The sequence below is a fragment of the Gobio gobio genome, assembly GCF_949357685.1.
Source record: "Gobio gobio genome assembly, chromosome: 8".
Lineage (NCBI taxonomy): Eukaryota > Metazoa > Chordata > Actinopteri > Cypriniformes > Gobionidae > Gobio > Gobio gobio.
In genome coordinates this window covers 46,789,100-46,815,466 of record NC_137114.1, presented here as the reverse complement: position 1 = coordinate 46,815,466, position 26,367 = coordinate 46,789,100, and the positions used below count along the sequence as shown (strand labels likewise).

At 43.7% G+C, this 26,367-nt stretch overlaps 1 protein-coding gene across 1 annotated transcript; it reads right to left on the bottom strand.

Annotated features, from left to right (window-relative positions):
- Positions 1-12,235: 12,235 nt before the first annotated feature.
- On the bottom strand, positions 12,236-25,907 carry LOC307129902 (uncharacterized protein). Its single transcript, XM_079822702.1, has 4 exons — positions 25,777-25,907; positions 24,505-24,753; positions 13,749-14,723; positions 12,236-12,440 (listed from the first exon to the last, which is right to left on the bottom strand). Exons 2-4 carry the CDS (start codon positions 24,587-24,589, stop codon positions 12,394-12,396), a joined length of 1,107 nt encoding a protein of 368 aa, XP_079678828.1. The 5' UTR covers positions 24,590-24,753; positions 25,777-25,907; the 3' UTR covers positions 12,236-12,393.
- Positions 25,908-26,367: the final 460 nt, after the last annotated feature.

The window sequence follows — 26,367 nt, the reverse complement described above, 5'->3', positions numbered from 1 at the left end:
CTGGGAATCAAACCTTGGCATTGCTAGCGCCACGCTCAATTGACATATCGGTAAGCCCCTCCCCTCGAACGCAGATGAGCCAATAGCAGTTGAGTATCAGTTGCGCTGTGACCGGAACTCGGACATCTTTAGGTGTCAGCGCCATAGAGAAACACTGGAAAATCCGAAGCTCTCATCGATTTGATGGTGTTTATGCTACAAAAATGTTGTGCCTGAGGTACTGTAGCACTGATTCCAGGGATCCTAAGAGGATTTTCTGTTTGTCATACTCTTGTTAAGTTACGATTAAAGTCCCTGCTAACATACAAACCGAAATAACTAACTGTTCTTGCGTCATGTAATGTTACACTGTAGGTCAAAAACACGAAGGTCTACATTTCAGTGCCTCTCCATATTAAACTGGTTATAAGTATGTAAATTAATTTAATTTTAGATATGTTTAAGGTCTACATTATCTGTCCTACTAAGGAGGACTCCTATTTTCATGGGTATTATAGTCTACGGGTAGAGAAAGGGAGAGCTCGAACGCAGTTTTTCAGAGTTGTTTTGCAGATACAAAGTTTACCAGTTTTAAAGGGTTAGTTCACCCAGAAATGAAAATTCTGTCATTAATTACTTACCCTCATGTCGTTGGACACCCGTAAGACCTCCGTTCATCTTCGGAACAGAAATGAAGATATTTTAGTTGAAATCTGATGGCTCTGAAAGGCCTCCATTGGCACAATGGCACAGTTCACTCTCAAGACCCTTAAAAGGTACTAAAGACGTCGTTACAAAGTCCATCTCACTACAGTGGTTCTAAAATAACTTTATGAATCGGCGAGAATAGTTTTTGTGCGCAAAAAAACCCTAAATAACGACTTACATAGTGATGACGATTTCAAAACATGGCATCATGAAGCTTCGAAGCGTTATGAATCACTGAGTCGATTCAGCGGTTTGAATCGCCAAATTTCAGCAGTTTGGCGGTTTGACACGCGATCCGAATCATGATTCGGCTCGCTGATTCATAACGCTTCGAAGCTTCATGATGCCGTGTTTTGAAATCGTCATCACTATGTAAGTCGTTATTTAGGGGTTTTTTTGCGCACAAAAACTATTATCGCCGATTCATAAAGTTATTTTAGAACCACTGTAGTGAGATGGACTTTGTAACGACGTCTTTAGTACCTTTTAAGGGTCTTGAGAGTGAACCGTGCCATTGTGCCAATGGAGGCCTTTCAGAGCCATCAGATTTCAACTAAAATATCTTCATTTCTGTTCTGAAGATGAACGGAGGTCTGACGGGTGTCGAACGACATGAGGGTAAGTAATTAATGACAGAATTTTCATTTTTGGGTGAACTAACCTTTTAACTGCACCTTCGAAAAGGCATACGGTCTGTGTAAATGTTTGTTTACTGTTAGTTGTATGAGTGCTTTTGTGTAATTTGCTGTGTATGTTAATGGTAATTAGGGGTGGCACGGTTCACAAAACCCACGGTTTGGTTCGTATCACGGTTTTAGGGACATGGTTTTCGGTTCTGTACGGTTCTTGTTGTTGTTTTTTCTATTAATCGTTAACACTCCAGAAATTTACTTCAGCATATGATATAAAGCTTAATTATCCATGTAGTGATATCTGATTAGTGAGATCGCTACTGAGTGAGCCACGCCCCTAAGCAGGGGGTTTGAGACTGTGGGTGTGTTCAATAAAGTTCAGTTACGTACCTGCTATGCTGTGTGATGAGTGCTGCTTCGGTTCATCCAAGAACACAACATGGTGTCAGAAGTGGCTAGAACAGTCTCCAACAAATGACAAACGGATGAATAAGTCAATAAACGCCGCGGAAGAAGAAACGCTGATAGTAAAAAGGTAAAAAACAAGTAAAAAGGAAAGTCAGCAAGCAAATCAGCACCAGGTCAGCACACGCATATCTACCGTAAGTTAAGAGCGGGGGAGGGGTGCGGTCGAAAAGCAACAGGGGTGCATGCCCTGAGAAGCGAATTGTGATAACGCACAAAAGCTGAATAAAGCGCTCAAGTTCGCAAAGATCTGCAAAAGAAAACAAAAAAATTAACAATCTTCAAAGCAAATGGAGGAATCACCTGCTCCCATATCTTCATATCAAATCCGACCTCCTGATCCATTTGATTTTACAAAGCCAAATGACTTTGAAAGATGGGTCAGACGATTTGAAAGATTCAGAGTTGCCAGTAATCTTGCACGAGCATCAGATTTGCACCAAGTTAACACACACTGATTTATTGTATGGGAGACAAAGCTGATGACATTTTGTGTGGATTGGCCATGACAACAGAAGAGCGTGGAAATTATGAAACTGTGCAGAATAAATTCAAAGAATATTTCACTGGCAAAATAAACGTGATTTATGAGAGAGCAAAATTTAACTCCAGGAAACAAGAGCCAGATGAACCAGTTAATGATTTTATCACTGCGCTGTATTCATTGTCAGAACGCTGTGCTTTAGGAACTCTGAGAGACGAACTCATTAGAGATCGAATTGTTGTCGGATTGAAAGACATCAAACTGTCAGAGCGCCTTCAACTACATGCAAACCTAACTTTGGAGAAGGCTGTAACTATGGCCAGACAGAGTGAAACGGCATGTTTCACCAGCATGTCTCCTGTCCCACACGAGGAGCAAACACACTGGATCATTGCTACTCTCCGTTTAAGAACGCCTACAAAGCTCGTTCACAGCCAGCTTTTGGCAAATCGGACCATGCCGCCATTTTCCTCACACCGGAATATAAACAAAGGCTCGTTCAAGAGCCCCCGGTGAGGAGGGAAGTCAAACGCTGGTCATCCCATTCAGAGATCACGCTACAGGCAGCTCTTGATGACGTCGACTGGGACATGTTCCGCGCGAGTTCTGAGGACGTCAGCGAGTTCACAGAAGTGGCGCTCTGCTTTATCAACACACTGACAGAGCAAGCCACACAAACAATAACTATAACGTCCTTCCCTAATCAGAAACCGTGGGTGGACAGTTCAATTCGCACTGCAGTAAACTCGCGCACCACCGCTTACAATGCCGGTCTCCTAACGGGGGATATGAGGGAGTACAAAGCTTCATGTTACGCCCTCCGGCGCGCCGTTAAAGCCGCAAAACTCCGCTATAAAGACCGAGTGGAATCTCATTTCCAACTCAACGACTCCCGGCGGATGTGGCAGGGACTGAGAACCATCTGTGCTTTTGGAACTAAATCCTCTGCAGAGGTGAGAGCTGATCCGTTACTGGTGAACGAGTTAAACTCTTTCTACGCTCGCTTTGATGGTAATCGCGGCAGCGCGACTCCGGCGAGTGACGCGTCAGAGAGAGTCCCTCAGAGCAGCAACGGTCACGTGATCTCTGTCTCGGAGGACGAGGTTCGGAGGGCACTCAAACGTGTGGATGTCAGGAAAGCTGCTGGGCCGGATGGTATTTCAGGTCGTGTTCTGCGGTCCTGTGCTGATCAGCTCGCAGGGCTCTTTACATCCATATTCAACGAGTCCCTTGCTACATCTGTTGTCCCCACCTCCTTCAAACGATCCTCCATCATCCCTGTACCTAAGATCAGTAAACCCTCTTGCCTAAATGACTATCGTCCAGTGGCTCTCACATCTTTAGTCATGAAGGTCTTTGAGAGACTCATTAAAAACAACATTTGCTCCTCCATTCCTGACACTTTGGACCCTCTTCAGTTTGCCTATCGTCCCAATAGATCGACTAAAGATGCCATTTCTCACGTCCTTCACTCCTGCCTCACTCACATCGACAGCAAAAGTGGGAACTATGTCAGGCTGCTATTTATTGACTATAGCTCAGCCTTTAACACCATAGTTCCCATTAAGCTAACACACAAACTCCTGGATCTAGGCCTGAATTCTTCTCTCTGCCTCTGGATTGAAGATTTCCTCACTGGCAGACCCCAGGCGGTGAGAGTAGGCCAGTTCACCTCCACCTCCATCACCCTGAGTGTTGGAGCTCCACAGGGCTGTGTGCTGAGTCCCCTGCTCTACTCTCTCTACACCCATGACTGTTTGTCCACACACAGCTCCACCTCGATCATCAAGTTTGCTGATGATACTGTTGTCCTGGGTCTCATCTCCAACAACAATGAGACGGCATACTTGGACGAAGTGGAGCAACTGACATCATGGTGCCAGGACAACTGTCTCTCTCTGAATGTTAACAAGACCAAAGAACTGATTGTGGACTTCAGGAAGAGACAGCATCGGTCATACTCCCCTCTCATGATCAGCGGGACACCGGTAGAGAGAGTGAGCAGCTTCAAATACCTGGGTGTGAACATCTCCGAGGATCTGACCTGGACTACACACATCCAGACACAGGTGAAAAAAGCCAGGCAAAGACTGTACCACCTGCGCCAGCTGAGGAAATTCAGGGTTTCACCAGCCATCCTGAAAACTTTCTATCGAGGGGCGATAGAAAGTGTCCTGACTCAGTGCATCACAGCGTGGTACGGGAACAGCACCAGTCACGACTGCAAAGCCCTGCAAAGAGTGGTGCGCTTATCCGAGCGCATCTCAGGCTCAGCTCTCCCGTCTCTGCAGGACATCTTCACCAAACGCTGCAGAGGTAGAGCTACTAAAATCATCAGAGACATTAATCACCCTGCAAACTCTCACTTCACCCTGCTGCCATCTGGTAAGCGCTTCCGTAGCCTGATGGCAAAGACTGAAAGACTCAGGAGGAGTTTCTTCCCCCAGGCCATCAGACTCCTGAACTCAGTCACGTGACTCACTTCACCCCCGCACACACATAAACATACAGTCTTTTAACATTAACATCCACATACTGCAATTGCACTGCACTTTACGTCCCTATTGTTACTGCGTAACAACCTGTAATAAACCTTGCACATTATACTTCTTTATATATACATATTATATATTTTATGTTAACCACTTATTTTTAAGTCTACAGTTTATCTCACTTATCATATCCACATATTTTTTATATTTTTATTTTTATCTTATTTCCTATTTTTATCTTTTACTTGATTTATTTATAATTCTACTTATGTTAATACTTTTTATTCTAATTTTATTCTATTTCTATTTAATTTCTTGTAACTGTTATTTGCACTGTCCATGGAGCGGACCTGTTTACATTTCACTGCCAGTTGTATATTGTGTATATAACTGTGTATGTGACAAATAAAACTCTTGAATCTTGAATCTTGACGGTGAGAAAACAGCAGGCAGAACTTAGGCAGGAGGAGGACGAAGACCTAAAGCTAGAGGCTGTACATAAAGAAAAGTACAGACAGGATTCGTCTAAAAAGTTCAATTAGTCAGGGAAAGGCGGAAGTTGGACAACTTTCCAGAAAAATAGCAAAGACAAATCAAAGAAATCATGCTGCATGAGATGTGGAAAATCACCATACCATGTAAAGGATCTCTGCCCAGCTAAAGAGGCTGTCTGTCATCAGTTGAACAGAACAGGCCACTTTATGAGCCAATGTCATTCAAAGACAGTGCTTCATGAGGTTAAAGAGGACTGCGATTCAGACGAAGGACAAGCGGAGCTGTAGAGTTAAAAGCTCAAGGCTGGTGCACAACCATCCAGATCTTGAAACAGCCTGTGAAAATGAAAATGGACACTGGGGCAGATGTCACAGCGATACCTGAATCTGTCTTCACACAGCTCACCTCAAATAGCAACACTGGTCTGAAGAAATCACAAAAAAACGCTGATGGGACCAGGAAAGCATGTCCTGGATGTGAGAGGGGTGTTTTCTACCAGCATCTCAAGAAATGAGAAAAAAATAGAGGAAGACATCTATGTGGTTAAAAATCTCTTCACACCACTCCTGGGCAGACATGCCATTGAAAAACTTGGCCTCATTGCAAGACTGGATAATATCACAGAATGTCAGTGGCAAGAGAAATATCCAGAACTTTTCACAGGCTTGGGTGAGCTGAAAGAGGAATACTGTATCAAATTACAGCCCAATGCAACACCTTACTCTGTGAATGTAGCAAGACGGATCCCAGTACCATTGATGGAAAAAGTCAAAGAGGAGTTATCCAGGATGTAGAAGCTCGACATCATCAAGAAAGTAGTGGGACCTAGTGACTGGTGTCCGGGTATGGTTCCAGTACTTAAGCCTGACAACACGGTGAGAATTTGTGTAGACCTGACTAAACTAAGCAGCGCTGTCAGAAGAGAGAAGTTTATTTATACACACATTAGGCCAGTTAGGCAGAGCTATAATCTTCACAAAGCTAGATGCCAATTCTGGATTTTGGCAGATCCGTTTGGCTGAAGAGTCTCAACCGTTGACCACCTTCATTACGCCATTTGGGCGTTACTCCTTCAAAAGGCTTCCATTTGGGATCTCCAGTGCTCCAGAGCTGTTCCAGTTGAGAATGTGTCAGATTTTGGAAGGACTAGATGGAGTAACATGTCATATGGATGATATCCTTGAATATGGAACTGCACAGGAGGAACATGACACCAGACTGGACGCAGCACTAAAGAAGCTTAGGATTGCTGGCCTAACGCTTAACAAAAAGAAGTGCAAATTTGCAAAGACAGAAGTCAAGTTCTTAGGCCACAAGCTGTCCTCAGATGGATTACAGACCGATCCAGACAAATTGGCTGCAGTACAAAATATACGTGAACCTACCAACGTGTCTGAGGTACGCAGCTTTCTGGGAATGATGAACCAATTGGGGAAGTTCATTCCAGAACTGGCTGAGAAAACAAAGCCCTTGCGGGACCTTCTCTCTCAGAAAAGTCTGTGGTCCTGGGACTCACCACAGCAAGAGTCATTCGCGTTGCTAAAAAAAGAGCTTATTACGACCCCTACTTTAGCGCTCTTTGATCCCAGCAAGGAAACTAAAGTCGCAGCGGACGCATCATCCTTTGGTCTAGGAGGAGTGATTCTTCAAAAGTTTAGTGATGCATGGAAACCCATTGCGTATGCGTCTAGAGCATTAACTCCAACGGAGCAGAGATATGCTCAAATAGAGAAAGAGACTCTAGCGCTTGTTTGGGCATGTGAACGTTTCAGCTGCTATCTCGTTGGGAAACATTTCCTTCTTGAGACAGACCATAAGCCACTTCTGAGCTTACTGAGCACAAAACATCTGGATGATTTACCACCAAGGCTGCAAAGGTTCAGAATGAGACTTATGAGATACTCTTACGAGATCAGCCATGTTCCAGGAAAACAGTTCACAACTCCAGACACGCTTTCAAGGATGCCCTCTACAAGTGATGTAACGAATGCTGACTCAACTCTCATGGAAGATACAAATATTTACCAGATAGGGAAAAGCTTTCCTGCTTCAAAGAGCCGCCTAGACAACATTCGGGAGGAGTTAAAGAAAGACCTTGTATGCAGCCAATTAATGAGGTATCATGAGCATGGATGGCCGAGAAGTGCAAGCCAACGACAAACTCAGACCTTACTGGTTGGAAAGAGACATGATTTCCATCCTCAACGGACTGCTCCTACATGGAACAAGTTTGATAATCCCTGCCTCACTCCAAAGTTCAGTTCTGCTTCACATCCATCAGACACACCAAGGAATTGAAAAATGTCACCAAAGGGCAAGACAGTCTGTGTGGTGGCCCGGCCTGAGTTCACAATTGCAAAATATGGTGCAACAATGTGATGAATGTAGAAAGGCTTCCATGACGACCGTAGAACCTCTACAACTGACAGACTTCCCATCATATCCATGGCAGAGAGCGGCTACAGATTTGTTTGAACTAAAGGGACAAAAGTACAACCCCAAATCAGAAAAAGTTGGGACAGTATGGAAAACGAAAAAAAAAAAAGAAGTGATTTCTAAATTTACTTTGACTTGTATTTCATTGCAGACAATATGAACACAAAATATTTCATGTTTTGTCTGGTCAACTTCATGTCATTTGTAAATATGTATCCTTTCCTGTCATTCAGACCTGCAACACATTTCAAAAAAAGTTGGGACAGTAAAGCATTTACCACTTTGTAATGTTGCCATTCCTTTTCACAACACTTAAAAGACGTTTAGGGACTGAAGACACCAAGTGATGAAGTGTTTCAGGTGTAATTTTGTCCCATTCTTCCTGGAAACAAGTCTTAAGGTGGGCAACAGTATGGGGTCTTCGTTGTCGCATTTTGCGCTTCAAAATGCGCCACACATTCTCTATTGGAGACAGGTTGGGACTGCAGGCAGGCCAGTCAAGTACCCGTACCCTCTTCCGCCGCAGCCAGGACTTTGTAATGTGTGCAGAATGTGGTTTTGCATTGTCTTGTTGAAATATGCATGGACATCCCTGGAAAAGATGTCTTCTTGAAGGCAGCATATTATGCTCCAAAATCTCTATGTACTTTTCAGCATTAATGGTGCCTTCACAGAAGTGCAAGTTACCTTTGCCAAGGGCACTGACACAACCCCATACCATGACAGACCCTGGCTTTTGGACTTGTTGCTGGTAACAGTCTGGATGATCCTTTTCTTCTTTGGTCCAGAGCACACAGCGTCCATTCCTCCCAAAAAATACCTGAAATACTGATTCATCTGACCACAGTACACGTTTCCACTGTGTGATGGTCCATCCCAGATGCCTCCGAGCCCAGAGAAGTCAACGGCGCTTCTGGACACTGTTAACATAGGGCTTCCTTTTGGCCCAGTACAGTTTTAACTGGCATTTGTGGATGTAACTACGTATTGTGGTACTTGACAAAGGTTTGCCAAAGTAGTCCTGAGCCCATGTGGTGATATCGCTTATAGATGAATGACGATTCTTGATGCAGTGCCGCCTGAGGGATCGGAGATCACGGTTGTTCAGCTTAGGCTTGCGCCCTAGTCCTTTACGCACTGAAATTCCTCCAGATTCCTTGAATCTTTTAATTATGTTATGCACTGTTGAATGTGAAATATCCAAATCTCTTCCTATCTTTCTTTAAGGAACATTGTTTTTAAACATTTCAATAATTTTCTCACATATTTGTTGGCAAACTGGCGATCCTCGGCCCATCTTTGCTCCTAAAGGATTAGACCTTTCTTGGATGCTGCTTTTGTACCAAATCATAATTACAATCACCTGTTGACATCACCTGTTTCAAATCACATCATTATTTAACCATTTTACCTCATTACTAGCCCTAAATGCTCCTGTCCCAACTTTTTTTAAATGTGTTGCAGGTCTGAATGACAGGAAAGGATGCATATTTACAAATTACATGAAGTTGACCAGACAAAACATGAAATATTGTGTGTTCATATTGTCTGCAATGAAATACAAGTCAAAGTAAGTTTAGAAATCACTTTTTTTTCTTTTTTTTTTCGTTTTCCATACTGTCCCAACTTTTTCTGATTTGGGGTTGTACCTTCTAACAGTCGACTACTATTCAAGAGATGTCGATGTGGCCAAATTATCATCAACTTCCTCTGCAACCATTATAGAACATCTGAAAGCGGTGTTTGCACGGAATGGGGTACCTGAGATACTAATATCTGACAATGGACCGCAGTATAGCAGTGCCGACTTCCGTGAATTTTCGAGGGAGTATGACTTTAAGCACATTACAAGCACCCCACGGTATCCACAAGGAAATGGCGAAGCTGAAAGAGCGGTACAAACGGTCAAGAAGCTTTTGGGGAAAACATCAGATCCATTCAAAGCTGTGCTCGCATACCGCTCCACACCACTTGCAAACAGCTACAGTCCAGCGGAACTGTCAATGGGCAGAAGACTGAGAACAGGCTTACCAACTCTGCCGTCTCTCCTCACACCAAAACTTCCAGACACAGACAAACTGAAATAGTTTGAATCCAGTCTACGTGCTCGCACAAGAAATTCATACGATAAGAGACACAGTGCAAGATCTCTGTCACCACTGAAACCTGGACAGACTGTTTGGATTAGGGACAAAACTATCCCAGGGAAAGTGATCCGACAGCAGGCCCCAAGGTCGTTTGTTGTGAAAACCTCACAGGGAAATATTCGACGCAACAGAGGGGCATTGGTGCGACTACACCAGCCTGAAACAGACAAGGAGCAAGCAGTTGATTGGCCAGTTATTTGAGGATGATCACGTACCTGACAGTCAGATGCCAACAGTCCGTCAACCATCTACAAGTTTGCAGTCTGCCATACCTACCCGACATGGAACTTACACAAGGTCGGGACGTTTGTCTATTCCACCAAGACGAATGAACCTTTAGTTCATGGCCGGTGATCACAGAGGCAGAATAATCCTCTCACTGTGCCAGGAGTGTTCAGGTAGTCCACCCTGACCTCCTTTAAAAAAATTTAATTAAATAAAAAAAACAATAAAAAAACAACAGGAGGACAAGGTTAATGAAAAAAAAAAGTGAAATTGTATGTGAAAGACAAAATGCTGTGATAAAAGACGTTCTTAAAGCATAATTTTCTTTTACATTTGTGATGCATAGCTTGGATATGCTTAGAACTGAGTAAAATGGTCACAGTATGCTTATGATGTCACAAATAGTAACATTTTTGAGTTATAAAAGTTTATTGTTTTGGGAAGGGGAGATGTAGTGATATCTGATAAGTGAGATCGCTACTGAGTGAGCCACACCCCTAAGCAGGGGGTTTGAGACTGTGGGTGTGTTCAATAAAGTTCAGTTACGTACCTGCTATGCTGTGTGATGAGTGCTGCTTCGGTTCATCCTCGAACACAACAATCCAAAATTAAGGATACAGTATTTTATATGATGTAGAAGTTGTTTCCTAACTGGCTGTCTCCTGCTTACGCTGTCTAAGTCTGACACATTGGCGTAACATTTTTCATGTTAATCATGTTAATTTTGATCAGAACAATGCACTGTGGCTTTAATTCAGCGTGAGCAGCTGACCTGATTAACATGAAAAATAACAAATTTCAACATGAAATCATGTAGTGAAGTGTTCCGTGTGTTTCACAATCACCATATGACATCCAGCGCTGTGAAAAAAATATAAAATACATGAAAACACAACACTGCCAGAAGTTTTTGCCCAAACTTCAAAGGCCTGTTTAAATTATTCAAACCAGAAGCATATCTTAACTTTAATGTTACATTTATCATGTGAACTACTTATATGTGAATGTTATATGCATGTGTGTTTGGGACAGACAGAGGGTAACACGGTCGCATTTGCAGCAGATATATGCAGCCCATCATAATTCAAAGCACAACACAGACAGGAGTCAGAGGAGAACACCGGAAAATGTGACAGAATGGACAAAATTCGTCTGTATTTGCAATACACGAGCGGCACGAGCCGCGGTTCAGCTGCACGAGACAAAAGCTGCCAGTGTGTGAATGCACGCGCGCGCCCGCTCTCCATACGCACTGCTTGCGCGAGTGGAGTGAAGCTGGCGTTTATACGACGCTGGCGCATCCTCCAACTTCGGGCAGCCTTCCTTATCTCTCCCACTTGCCATTACACTTGACATGACCTGCAGCACTCCACTTTTACTGTATGTCCACACATTCTTGTTTTGCGCGGGCTTACCGATAGGTCAATTGTTTGAACTACAGGGAAGCAAACTTTGATTTGTCTGGGATCCCAAGATCCTCTGTAAAGAGTGTGTTTAAAAAAAGTGTTTTTGCTAATTATATGTCATGACTTCTCCTCGTTTGTGTATAAAACTTTAACACAGTATCAGTTGCAATTGCTTTTTTAATCAAAATGAAACTACTCTCATGATTTGCTTTAACATTTACAGTAAATGTGCAAATTATGTGTTGCAGCAAATATGGCTTATCTGGGCTTAAAACATATCTGGGCCAGTTTTGGCAAAGATGTGGGACAGTAATCACTGGTGACTCTGAATGTGAACCAAATGTGGCCAACACATGGCATAGCAAATATGGCCGAGTACAAAATGTGGGTGTCTAAAGTGACCCACATTTGATATGGCAAATATGACCTACATAATTAATAATAATTTGGGTCACTTTTGGCAAATATATGGTACAGTTGGGGCAAATATGCCCTAAATATCATAAAACAGACGTGGCCAGAATTCTGGTTTGGATGCAGCAATAATGAAGGATACAAATGAACTCTTTGTGTGATACAAGATCTAATCATTTGGTTGACAATAATACTGTACATCCCAAACATATTTATTACAGTATTAAGAAAGAATGATGAGTTATGTGAGGAACTAATACACACATGATGATAACCTAGATGACGAACAGCTGTGATGATTAGTGTTCATTAAATACATCAATCAAGACAAGATGTTGTTTCTGTTTTATTTCTCATAACTGCATTTATCAAAAGACAATTTAATACATAATTAAATTACATGAATATATCTAATTCTAGAAAGAACTATTTAGGCACAATCCAATCCGACTTAATTTACACTGTGAGAGTTGTTGACTGTAGAGTGGAAAAACTCACAATTCAATTAAATTACTCATCTCTCGTGTAGTAGAAGTGGTTCAGTGAAAACGCTGCATCTGTAACACATTGTAAGCTTTATTTAACATCACAAATGACATACCATATGGAATACTCTGAGTCAGATATGGAAATTATTATTTTTGACGTCACTACGGAAAGGAAATAATCCGATTTATTAATAAAGTCATGTAAACGCGGTTTACTTGCGTTGTCAGTTTACTGGTTTGCATGTAAACTAGGAAAACTGGTTAACTCAAAAATATCAAGCTGATATTTGTGAGTTATCAGCTTACTGGTGTGCATGTAAACGTGCTCAATGTATTAATTTAAAGGGATAGTTCACCTAAAAATGAAAATTAGCCCATAATTTACTCACCCTCAAGTCATCCTAGGTGTGTATGACATTCTTCTTTCAGAGTTATATTACAAAAGTCCAGGCTAATCCAAGCATTAGAATTTGATTCATAGTTGCTCTTTTTTTGAAGTCCATAAAAAGTGCATCTGTCCATCAAATAACTGCTCCACGCGGCTCTGGGGTGTTAATAAAGACCTGATGCGAATCGATGTGTTTGTGTAAGAAAAATATCCATATTTAAAACTTTATAAAGTAGACTTTTGGCCGACCAACTTCCCTGCTCAATTTATGGAAAAATTGTTGAAAGTTCCCCTGGCGATCGAAAGACTAACGTGACCAGGTGTGCTCGTCATGACGTCACGTACGCATCTTGAGTTTCACTTTCAACATTCAACACTTTTCCACAGAAGGCGGTCGGCCGAAAGTTTACTTGATAAAGTTTTAAATATGGATATTTTTCTTACACAAACACGTCGATTCGCTTCAGAAGGCCTTTATTAACCCCCGGAGCCGCGTGGAGCAGTTATTTGATGGACAGATGCACTTTTTATGTGCATCAAAAACAGAGCAACTATGAATCAAATTCTAATGCTTGGATTAGCCTGGACTTTTGTAATATAACTCTGATTTTATTTGTCTGAAAGAAGAATGTCATATACACCTTGGATTACTTGAGGGTGAGTAAATTATGGGCTAATTTTCATTTTTGGGTGAACTATCCCTTTAAGCCAGAAACCGTGAGCTCATTGAAGTATTTATTACAAGTTTTCAACATAATGATTACAATATATAGAAAATATGAGCACTAAAAATTGTTTTTCTCCAGTATGAATTTGAGATGACTAGATGTAATAAAGCTCTTCCCAAAATCACAAACACACATAAGGCTTCTCATCTGAATGAACTTTTAGGTGTTTTTTTAGACTTAGTGGCGATTTAAAATCTTTACCACACTGATCACAGTTAAATGGCTTTTCTTCAGAGTGAATAAACAGATGATTTTTTAAACCTGTTGCATCTCTGAAACTCTTCTCACAGTGAATACAGTGGAACGGCTTCTCTCCAGTATGAACTCGCTCATGTAGTTTCAGGTTTCCAGACCGATTGAAACTCTTGTCACAATATGAGCACTTGTAAGGTTTTTCTCCAGTATGAGTTCTTTGGTGTAGTTTCAGATGATTCGATGTAGTAAAGCTCTTCCCACAGTCCAAACACACATGATCTCTCACTCCTGTGTGTGTTTTCTGGTGCAGTTTAAAACTGCTCAGTCGTGAAAAACTCTTTCCACAGAGAGAACACACATGAGGCTTCTCATCTGAATGAACTTTCAGGTGTTGTTTTAGACTTGATAATGAAATAAAATCTTTATCACACTGATCACAGTTAAATGTTTTTTTCCCAGAGTGAATGCGCAGATGAACACTGAGACCTGATCCATCAGAAAAACTCTTTCCACACTGAGTGCATGTATACGGTTTCTCTCCAGTGTGAACTCTTTGGTGCCGTTTCAGCTGACTAGATGCAGTAAAGCTTTTCCCACAGTCCAAACACACATGATCTCTCACACCTGTGTGTGTTTTCTGGTGCTGTTTAAAACTGTTCAGCCGTGGAAAACTCTCTCCACAGAGAGAACACACATGAGGTCTCTCACCTGAATGAACTATCAGGTGTTGTTTTAGATGTGATGATAATTTAAAACCTTTGCCACACTGATCACAGTTAAATGTTTTTTCTTCAGAGTGAACGGGCAGATGGTATTTGAGAGCTGATGCTTGAGTAAAACTCTTTCCACACTGAGTGCATGTGTACGGTTTCTCTCCAGTATGAATTCTCATGTGTGTGTCAAGGTTTTGTTTTTGTGCAAAACTCTTTCCACACTGAGAGCAGGTGTGCAGCTTTTTGGCTTTTGTTTCTTGAGTTTTGAAGTCACAGGGTTTCTTTACATCATTTAGTTTGTGTATTTGCTCCTTCTCTTCCATCTGGTCTAAAATAAACATATAAAGCAGTCAGAATCAGTTCAATGAGGTTAAATGTCAAAATTACAAACACTCAGCAGAAAACAAGACACAGTCTGTGTGAGTATAAAGTATCGGTAACACTTTACAATAAGGTTTCATTAGTTAACATGAACTAATAATAAACTGCACTTCTACAGCATTTATTAATCTTAGTTAACCTCTTAACTTGTGCCCCGGTTTTTGAGAATTTTCTGAAAACGACAAACCCAAGTAAAAATGTCTGCAGCTCTTAAACTCTATGGTCTATATTCATAAATCTGGTCTTATTTTAAATGAGACACTTGTACCCCTTTTTAACCAGAATGAACAGGGTGCTAGTTCAGAGCTAGTGCTAGTGCCAGTTCTGAGTTCTGGTTCGACTGATGAGCCTTCTAAGAACCGTTTTGCCTTTCCACATGCTAGAGAGCCACCACAGAGCCATGTCTTGCGTCACTGTATACGTCTCATCTTTCTCAGCAATGCTAGCGAGGCAGCGGGAAACACAAACACACCAGGTTTGTTCGAGATGCATTGGCGCAGACCGATGAGCGTATGATATCAAAATACAGCATGAATGTTTCAAATATCACATTTACATTTATGCATTTGGCAGACGCTTTTATCCAAAGCAAGTTATATTGCATTCAAGGAACACATTTTACATTTTTCTCAATTCTTGCTTTCCCTGGGAATCGAACCCATGACCTTGGCGTTGCTAGCGCCATGCTCTACTGTTTGAGCTATAGGAAAGCTATCAGAATATCAGAAATATCAGAATCAGAATCAGAAAGAGCTTTATTGCCAAGTGTGCTTGCACACACAATGAATTTTTCTTGGTGCTGAAGCTTCCAGTGCACAGATACAAAACAAACACAACAAGAACATAGTAATACAAATTCTAAAAAATAGTATAAAACATATAAAGGTCACAGTTAAGTTTAGTCAGACTAAACATTTACAGATTATGAACATATTTACAGTATTTGAGTAGTATGAATATAAAAATATAAGTAATCTCCTGAGTTTAGAAGATTGCACTAAACAGTCAGAGTATTGCACTTTAGGGAAGGGGGTGTATTTAACTGTTCAAGAGGGAAATGGCCTGTGGGAAGAAACTGTTCCTGTGCCTAGATGTTCTGGTGGCCAGTGATCGGAGTCGCCGTCCTGATGGTAACAGTTCAAACAGGCGGTGTCCAGGGTGAGCGGAGTCTGTGATGATTTTCCCTGCTCTCTTCCTCACTCTGGAAGAGTACAGGTCCTGGAGGGTTGGCAGGGGAGCACCAATAATCCTCTCCGCAGTTTGGATTGTGCGTTGTAGTCTCTTGATGTCAGATTTGGTAGCTGAAAAAAAAAACACACAGTGATGGAAGTGCATAACACAGACTCAATGACAGCCGAGTAGAACTGAATCAGCAGCTCCTGTGGGAGGTTGAACTTCCTCAGCTGACGAAGGAAGTACAGTCTCTGCTGGGCCTTCAATCACAATGTGATTGTCCCACTTCAGGTCCTGAGAGATGGTAGTACCCAGGAACCTGAATGACTCCACTGCTTCCACAGTGCTGTTCATGATGGTGAGTGGGGGGGGGGGGGGGAGCTGGGCTGTTCCTCCTGAAGTCCACTATCATCTCCACCGTTTTGAGCGTGTTGAGCTCAATGTTGTTATAACTGCACCAGACAGCCAGCTGTTCAACCTCCAGTCTGTAAGCAGACTCGTCCCCATTTTGGATGAGGCCAATGACAGTGGTGTCGTCTGCAAATTTCAGGAGCTTCACAGAGGGGTCTTTAGAAGTGCAGTCATTGGTGTACAGGGAGAAGAGCAGTGGGGAGAGAACACACCCCTGGGGGGCGCCAGTGCTGGTAGTGAGAGTCCTTGATGTTAGTTTCCCCAGTCTCACTCGCTGTTGTCGGTCTGTCAAGAAGCTGGAGATCCACTGACAGATTGAGGGTGGCATGGAGAGCTGGGTCAGTTTAGCTGAGAGAAGATCAGGCATGATGGTATTGAAGGCCAAACTGAAGTCCACAAATAAAATCCTTGCATAAGTCCCAGGTCTGTCGAGATGTTGCAGGATATAATGCAGTCCGATGTTGACTGCATCATCCACAGACCTGTTTGCTCTGTAGGAAAATTGAAGAGGATCCAGCAAGGGTCCAGTGATGTCCTTCAGGTGGGTCTTTCAAACGACTTCATGACCACAGACATGAGAGCGACAGGTCTGTAGTCATTTAGTCCAGTGATTTTGTTTTTTTTGGGGACGGGAATGATAGTGGAGCGTTTGAAACAGCAGGGAACTTCACACTGCTCCAATGATCTGTTGAAGATCTGCGTGAAGACAGTTGGTCAGCGCAGGCTTTCAAACAGGCAGATGAGATGCCGTCTGGGCCTGAAGCTTTCCTAGTCTTCTATTTTTTGAAGACTCGGCTCACATCCTCCACACAGACCTTAAGCTCGGGTTGGATGGCAGGAGGGGGGAGGAGAGGGGGTGCAGGAGGTGATGGGGGACGTGTGAATTGCAGATCAGAGCGGGTGTGTGGTGTGAGACTGGGCTTTTCAAATCTGCAGTAAAAAGCATTCAGCTCATCGGCCAGTTGTTGATTCTCAGCAGATCGGGGGGATGGTGACTTGTAATTGGTGATATTCTTCAAGCCTGTCCAGACTGAGGCAGGGTCGTTGGAAGAAAACTGGTTTCTCGGCTTTTCAGAGGAGCTTCTTTTAGCAACTCTGATCTCCTTTGTCAGTCTGTTTCTGGCCTGGTTATACAAGACTTTATCCCCACTTCTGTAAGCATCCTCTTTGGCATGACGAAGCTGTTTGAGTTTCCCAGTAAACCATGGTTTATCATTAGTGAATGATAAGAATGTCCTGGTAGGAATCCATGTATCCTCACAGAAACTGATGTATGATGTAACAGACTCTGTGAGCTCGTCCAGATCGGTGGTAGCAGCTTCAAAAACAGTCCAATCAGTGCAACCGAAGCAGGCTTGTAAGTCCAGCTTTGCTTCATTAGTCCATCTTTTTACAGTGGGGCGGCAGTGGTTCATGTAGGTTGTCTACAAACCGGAAGGTTGGTGGTTCGATCCCCGGTTCCACCTGACCAAGTGTCGAGGTGTCCATGAGCAAGACAACTAACCCCAGCTGCTCCTGACGAGCTGGATGGCGCCTTGCATGGCTGACACCGCCGTCGGTGTGTGAATGGGTGAATGTGAGGCAATGTGTAAAGCGCTTTGGATGGCCATTGGTCTGTTAAAAGCGCTATATAAATGCAGTCCATTTACCATTTACAGTCTTTATTACAGGTTTAGCTGATTTCAGTTTCTGCCTGTAGGTATAAGATGAACCACACAGTGATCAGAGAGCCCCAAAGCTGCCAGTGGGACGGAGTGATATGCATTCTTTATTGTGGTGTAACAGTGGTCCAGTATATTGCTGTCTCTGGTGGGACATGTAATCTGCTGTCTGTATTTTGGCAGTTCACGGGAGAGATTTGCTTTATTAAAATCCCCAAGAATGATTAAAAGAGAGTCCGGGTACCTTTGTTCAGTCTCAGTTATTTGATCAGCCAGCTTTTGTAGCGCAGCGCTCACACACACGTCTGGAGCGATGTACACATTCACGAGAATGAACGAGGAAAACTTGCACGGAGAGTAGAAGGGTTTACAGTTTATGAAGTGCGCCTCTAGATTAGGAGAGCACATCTTCTTCAGCGTTGTTACATCTGAACACCAACTTTCGTTAATGTAGAAACTAGTGCTGTCAAACGATTAAAATATTTAATCGCGATTAATCGCATTAATGCCATAGTTAACTCACAATTAATCGCACATTTTTATTTATTCTAAATGCCCCATTTCTTTTTGTCCCATTATTTTTTCTTATTTTAATGCTCTTATCAACATAGAAAAGTGGATCGGCTTGCTTTGTTCAAATGTTTGTTTTATTGAAAACAACATTGGCATACTGTAGTGTTCGATTTCACACCAACATTCTCACTTGAAGCAGTCATTCACACTTGGAGCAAATAATCGCTCACACAATGTAGCACTGTCCATCAATAAAAGGGTGAAAAAAATACTTTGTTGCACAAACAGCCCCTTCAACAGCCCTTTCTAAGGGATCAAAACAGGGTGATACAAAATAAAATTACAAAGTGCACATGCAAGGTAAACTAGGACTCCGCCTATAGTGCAGTTAAACCAGGGGTCGCCAACTAGTGAACTCCGGACCGCGAGATGCGTCCATCCGGACCGCGAAGCCTTTTGACGTAATGAAACAGTTAACGTTGCAATGCTCACTGTTACTACGTTCACTTCAGACCCAGACGCGCGGTCAAGCATGCAGTGAAGAAGAGACTGATGGTGCGCTCACACCGGACGCGAATGACGCGACATGCACGCCGCTTAATTCGCGCCGCAGAATGTCTATTTGCGTCTTTGCATTGACTTAAATCACTCGCGCAAAACGCTTCATTCGCGTCCGGTGTGTAGGCTACGCACCATCAGAGCAGAAAGCAGCGCTCAAGACAAGCACTTTTAGTTGAAGACCCCTGAGTTAAACCATGGCTTAATACGTTTCTCATTTCGGCATCTCACGCTTGCCATCCACGTCTACTGTTTTAATGGCCGAAACAAGTGTGGGCAGCCGCAGCGTGCCTGATGTTTTGTTTCCGGTCTAGCTACACCCGGAGTGGTGTTGTAGTTTTTCTAACGTTACTAGTTGTTGCAACAGCATGTGAAAAAACTACAAAGTTTGTTAGACCAAAAAGAACGTTAATCTCGCGATAAAAAAATGAACGCCGTTAAAATAGGTTTGCGTTAACGGCGTTAATAACGCGTTTAACTGACAGCACTAGTAGAAACACAATCCACCACCTCTTGTTTTTATGCGATCCGCTCGGAACAGCTGGAAGCCCGGCAGATATAGTGCGTTGTCCGGGATGGCTTCACTCAGCCAAGTTTCAGTGAAGCACAGTGCAGCTGAGTTTGAAAAATCCTTGTTAATGCGGTTGAGGAGAAGAAGTTTGTCCGTTTTGTTAGGAAGTGATCGGAGATTCGCAAGATGAATACTAGGGAGTGCAGTTCGGAGGCCGCACGCACAGAGTTTCACTAGCGCGCCTGCTCGCTTCCCCTGCGTGCGTCTGGCCGCGCATTTTAAACACACAGCTGCGGCTCCGACGAGAAAATCAAACAAAACGTCCGAATAATCAAAAACTGCAGAAATGTTGTCTGGTGTGTGTTTCCTAATGTCCAGTAGTTCATCTTTGGTGAAACTGATCGGAAAAGAATGACTAAACGCAGAACAAACGAACAAAAACAACACAATAGCTGAAGAGCTCCATACCGAGGCTGCCATCCGCAGCGCCATCTTGATAAGATATATAAGTAGACGTATGCTCTGGTTGTACTTTGATGTCATACGACAATCGGTCTGCTCAGCGCCGATGCATCTCGAACAAGCCTTCTATCAACAATGGCAAACGGTGCGTTACTATTGATGCACATGGCTTTATGATCCTACATCGGCATCAAAACACAAACGCATTCGTGCAGCTCGGCGTAATTTTTATAGTCTGAGATTACAATCGAGCAGCTATTAGCTTGATTAGCTGCCATTTCAAAAATGGCGGTTCATCTTGTTGGTCACTGTTGTTACCACGCCCCCAGCCCCTGACGCAAGTGGTTCTTACTTCTAGACCAGCAATGTTTTGGTGCTACTTAAGAACCACTTTTCTTGGTTTGGAGCTGGTGCTTTGGGTGTCGAAAGACAAAGAACCAATTTGAAACTAGGCTCTGGCTCCGAACAAGCCCCAGCACTGCCTCGGTGGAAAAGGGGTAACAGGTAACCTTTCGGTTACGCATGTAACCCCCGTTCTCTGAGGGATGGGGGTTTCGCTTATCATAGCCTATCATCTTCGAGATCTTAGAAAACGCCCAATGGCGATGAAATGCCATGGGCCTGCAGAATTTGCATAGCGTAATTCCGCCCCACCTCGTGGGTATATAAGGAAGTACGCTGGCAATGTCGCATTATGTTACCTGCTGAGGAGCCGAGAGCTTAACTCCCAGCCGTTCCAGCGGTACAGCGGAAGTGGCAGAGGAACGTAACATCTCCATTCCCTTCTCAGGGAATGAGGGTCACATACATAACCAAGACGTCCCCTTTCGTTCAGTCACTCTGAGTTACATCAGTGATTGACGAATGGGGGTCCAATCTAATCACGCCACTCGGCTGTCGTCCAGTGCCCTGGGTAAGTGTGAGCTCCCTGACGTAAGACTAGTATGGACGAAGGACTCCCACTTAACACAGGAATACCAAGGTACACTGGGAAGCATATTCCACGTGGAAACATACACCGAGTGCTTACCCGCAGGGAGGACTTAGGGATACACATGAGACATGCGGAGGGGCTGCATATGGAAGAACCCTGGTTAACCAGCCAAAGGTGGACTTTTACACCCCATGAGTGGCAAGGCTTGCCAAGGGAAAGACACGTTCAGAGAGGCTTACAGTGGAATACACATGTGGGGGTCGCCCAGTGGGGGAACCATGCACAAGGCTGCACCCAGCCGAACACGAGGACTGACCGAACAGGGATGCACTCTGGTGTCAGCATCAACAGTGCTGGAGGAATCAGAGCTTCAGAGAAGCACCTGAGGAAATATTGCACGTATCCAGTCCGTGGAGTGGAATGGCGAGCAAGTGAAGACACCTGAGCCTGTCCAGCTACCGACCACTACTTGAGGCGAGTACATGAGCGGACACTGGCTCCACTCGGAGGTTATAAAACCTGGCGAATGTGTTGGGTGTCGCCCAGCCTGCAGCTCTGCAGATGTCTGTCAGCTAGGCGTCATGCGCTAGAGCCCAAGAGGAGGCCACACTCCGGGTGGAGTATGCCCTCACCCCTAGGGGACATGGACGACCCTGCATCTGGTAAGCCAAGTCAATGAGACAACCTTTGGATAGAGACAACCACTATCCAATAAGACAACCTTTGCTTGGAGAGAACCTTTCCCTTCAGCTTCCCACCATAAAAGATAAAGAGCTGGTCTGAGGTCCTGAAACAACGCGTTCTGTCTACATAAGCACGAAGGACGCGTACTGGACAGAGCAGTGCCAAAGCTGGGGCTGCCTCCTCCAAAGTCAACGCTTGCAGGTTCACCACCTGGTCCCTGAACGGAGTAGTTGGAACCTTGGGCACATATCCAGATTACATGTGAATTAGTCGGCCTGAATTCTAGGCATGCTTCGTCACCCGAAAATGCCTCCAGGTCCCCTACCCTCTTGATGGAGGCCAAAGCGCAACGGCTCAAAGGGAGCTCTCTGCAGGGCTGATAAGACCACTGCGAGGTCCTATTGGGGTCCACCATGGTATAGTGGACTCCCCGGAAGCGGGAAGGAGGCTGGGCGAACTGAATCGTATAGCCGAGCCTGATGGTCCTGGCGACCCAGCGGGACAGTCTGGGAAGCTCTAGCCAGGCTTCCAAGAACTGAACCAGCAGGGTCATGCGACCAACAGACGTACCCCAGGTGGAGCAGCGAGGCAGCGTGACCGGCCCAGACATGGGAGGCGTAGCGTCCCGGTGTGGGGGCACGGTCATCTGCCACGTCCTGACAGAGGAGACCAGGGAAGGACGTGCATTCCACTGGGGTCTTCTCTGAGAGGAGTCTGGCGCCAGAGGGGGATGAGAGTGGAATGGCCCAGGGGCACCGCACACTGCCATCTGCGGTCTCTGGGTGCTCAGGGATGGGGGTATGTGTTCCTTCTCTAACCACAATAGGGTGCTGCTAACCCGGGGGCCATCAGCGGAACACAAGATTCTCCCCCGGCCCTCCACCGGGGGAAGGAGTGGTCCTCCTACCATCTCCTGGAAAGAACTGCCCATCCCTGAGCTGTCCGCATCAGGAACGCTGCTTAACCTGACGTTTGGCGGGCTGTGGGGCTGGAGCAGACTGGAGCGCCTTCCTGCGGCGTCCTCCACGGCACGGCCCAGGTGAAGGCTGTTGCTGGGGCCGGGCGGGAGCCGAAGGAGGGCACCCTCGGCGGCAAGCAGGCTGAGGTAACTGTGCCGGCGGCGGGGTGGAGGCAGCAGCTGGCCGCCGGCGCAGTATATGCTTAATAGTCTCAGTCTGCTTCTGGGCGGCTGAGAACTGTCGGGCCCAGCCTGGGATATGGGGGTGTAGAGGAAACGTGTTCGCTCGGCGACGCTGCCTGAGCATGCTGTTAGCCAAAACACATCAGGCAGTGATTGTGCCCATCGAAAGATGGCAGAGACCGACCACACCCAGAAGTGGTGCTGAAGCGCCCAGGGAAACACACACCAGCTGGATGCAGACCCCTGCACAGATCAGCAGTTTCAGCAGGCAATGTGCGATTGCTGGAATGGGCCGTAACACCAATACCGACTGGAGAGTTGCTCGTCTCGAAGAAGCTGACATACTCAGTATCAGGCTCGAGGAGTGAAGAGATACTCTTGGCTCCGAATCAGAAACATAATGCGACATTGCCAGCGTACTTCCTTATATACCCACGAGGTGGGGCGGAGTTACGCTATGCAAATTCTGCAGGCCCATGGCATTTCATCGCCTTTGGCCATTTTCTAAAATCTCGAAGATGATAGGCTTTGAAGCGAAACCCCCATTCGTTTACTGACGTAACTCTGAGTGACTGAACGAAAGGGAACACTTGTTACCCTAGAGTCATAACAAAGGCCTGTGCACACTGGGATGATTATAGCGCGCACTTATCGCCAGCGTATTTCGAGACATTTTTCGGTGCGTCTTTGTGTTGACACCCAAACGATTTTCACTGGCAAAGCGCAGAGTGAACGTGCAAATTCCGTGGATGGAGCTCACGGTACACAAGGTGGTGCAGCGCAACTTTACGCTCCTGACACTCGCTTGTCACACAGAAGAAGAAGAGAGCCAGTATTTATATGCTTGCCAAAACCATTCACACACTTTTTGCTAACTGGCAAGCAGCATTAGCTGCTCATCTTTGTCTACTTAGCCTACTTCCTCTTCGTTGTATTAATGTGTGCTCAACAAGACCGTTTTGTGCTAGAGTGCCACCAAGTCGTGTTTTACTGTAACTTCAGCAGCTCCAGGCACATGAGTCGAGCCTGGTCATAGATATATACGTAGATGCCTCATTAGCGCTTGCACGGACCAATGAGGCATCTACAATCGATATATCTATGACCAGGCTCGTATTTTGACCTCACTTAGCGGAAGTTATGGCGGAGCTCAGAGATGATCACGTTCGCCTGATAAGAGGTAAAATAATAGCATAAATACCGCTTAGTTTCTCGCAGAAATGGATTGTTTCGCTAGATGAGACCCTTATTCATTGATATCGTTTAAACGCCTTTGAAGCTGCACTGAAACTGTCATTTGGACCTTGAACCTTTGGAGCCCATTGAAGTCCAATATATGGAGAACATTCCTGGAAAGTTTTCATCAAAAAACTTTATTTATTTTCGACTGCAGAAAGAAAGACATGGACATCTTGGATGACATGGGGGTGAGTTAATTATCAGCAAAAGTTTATCTAAAAGTGAACTAATCCTTTAACTAATGTTAACAAATGAGACCTTATTGTAAAGTGTTAAAGTATATTTGATGTGCAAAGGTCAGTTCTGTCATTCACTACGATTAAAACTGACAAAAATAGTATACTTTTTATGCACTTCTCTATCATTTATCATCCATATACTGATTATTATTTTACAGCTACTAAAGCAGTCAATAATGAAGAATCAAGAATGGACACCAACCTATTTGTTCCTCAGTATCTTCATCTTTTATTCTGGATGGTTCTGGATCACTCATGTCTTCAATCTCCTCTTTAATAAACTCCATCTTTAACAGTCACACAGATTTCAGCTGCTACACCTGGAGTTTGTCCTTCTCTTGTAGGATGATGTGAATATTCCCAGTATTTATTGGTGAATTGTTGTGGGAGGGGCTTCACTGCAGGTGTGAACTGTGATCACTGTGAGATACTGACGCCCACAGGACCAGATCTGGAAAAATCAAAGATAAGTTACTGAATTTATACTGAATTACCAGAGTTGACCAGACACGGCTCAATTTTTATTTTGATAATATTTTTTTCTGAACGAAGACAAATATAAATACTGATGAAAGCCAAAATATTAAATATAATGGATGTATATTTACTGAGTAATCCACAGTTCTTTAGAGGGGGCTCAATTTGACAATTTTCACCTGAGATTCGGAGCCAAATTACAGGAGGGTAAAAATTACTTTAAAAAAGATGGCAGCTTTATTTTACTTTTAAACAGAGATTGGTAGGACTATTAGTAAAATCTGTCGACTTTAGCGATCTTTGTTGCATTATATGCCAACAGTGACTGTTCAAAAATGGGAATAAAACACCTATTATGTTTTTGTACTATCTGTAATATCTACAACAAATAATGTTGAAACTAGAAATGGATCTCGTTTTTTCTATCAACACAATTACATAGAATATACCTGAGTGCCATATATATTATTTTTCCAAAATTTGTGTGCCTGTCACTCTAAAAGTATTAAAGATATCTTCATATAATTTTATTCTTAATTCTTTTCAATTGGTGAAATAGTTGATTTGAGATGGAATGACCCTTTAATTACTTTTAAATGAAGTGAACATATGTTGTCAGGAATATGGAGTATTTTAGATATTAGATATTAATTGCATTTAAAACAGCTTTTTTCAGCTCCTGTCCAAAGTCTGAGAGAAACAACAGGACCATCATGTTTAACTGAGCAGCTGAAAAGCCTCTTTGTCTCCAAAAGTCCCTGTTTTCCCCTCATTCATTATGCTGATGCCTGAGATCTTCTGTAAAGTGGCACATTAAGCACATTTTATTGGTGTAATAGAGTCAGAGTCTGTGAAAAACTCTCTGCCAACATATTATTACACTCTAATAATAAACCAGGACATACACCGCATTTCATAAGGCCTACATTGGCCCTTAAACATGTAAACTCTGGAGCTGATTAATGTTAAATTCTGTAATCTGAGAAACATCTCTCACCTGCAGACTGGAAATATAAGGCATTCGGAGAAAATATTCCACTTTTGTCCTTCATTCACGATCGGTAACAGCTTCGCTTTCAGCTTCAACTGGTCTCAGCTCGTCCCGTGTCTCGCGCTTCTCTATTCTGCGCATGCTCAGTGCGCGTCATTTTTCTTAAAGGGGCCACATATTTTTAAACAGGCCCGGTGTCATGAGAAATCGGGTCCTACCGTGAAATAGGGTGCATTCCATTCGACAGGGTCCCTACGCAGTGTTCACTGCTCCCTAATCCCTGAGTACGGTGTATCAGTTGAAGTGGACTTCGCTGACAATAATCACTCATTTGGAACGCCCTGCAACATCTTCAAAGAAAGGCAAAGACGGGGTCGCGCAGATTATGATATAGCTAACATAAATGAACATAGTAGGCTAATTTACTATACTTTCAAAAAGTAAAGGTTTTTTAAAACCATATAATAAGTATATACATTTTCAAAACACTGTGTATCTAAAAATATAATAAGAACATTCATTTTATTAGTTTACATATAAGTTGTATTGACTGAACACATTTGAAGCTGCACCTGTCATTCAATATGAAAATACATT

What these genes read in the sequence shown, in the direction of transcription:
- LOC307129902 (XM_079822702.1), bottom strand. Translation starts at nt 24,589, where the DNA reads ATGGAGTTTATTAAAGAGGAGATTGAAGACATGAGTGATCCAGAACCA. An exon ending in AGATACTGAGGAACAAATAG is followed by an intron (nt 14,724 to 24,504) that starts GTTGGTGTCCAT and finishes TGTTTATTTTAG; the next exon opens with ACCAGATGGAAGAGAAGGAG. An exon ending in GAGTTTCAGAGATGCAACAG is followed by an intron (nt 12,441 to 13,748) that starts GTTTAAAAAATC and finishes AATGTGTTACAG; the next exon opens with ATGCAGCGTTTTCACTGAAC.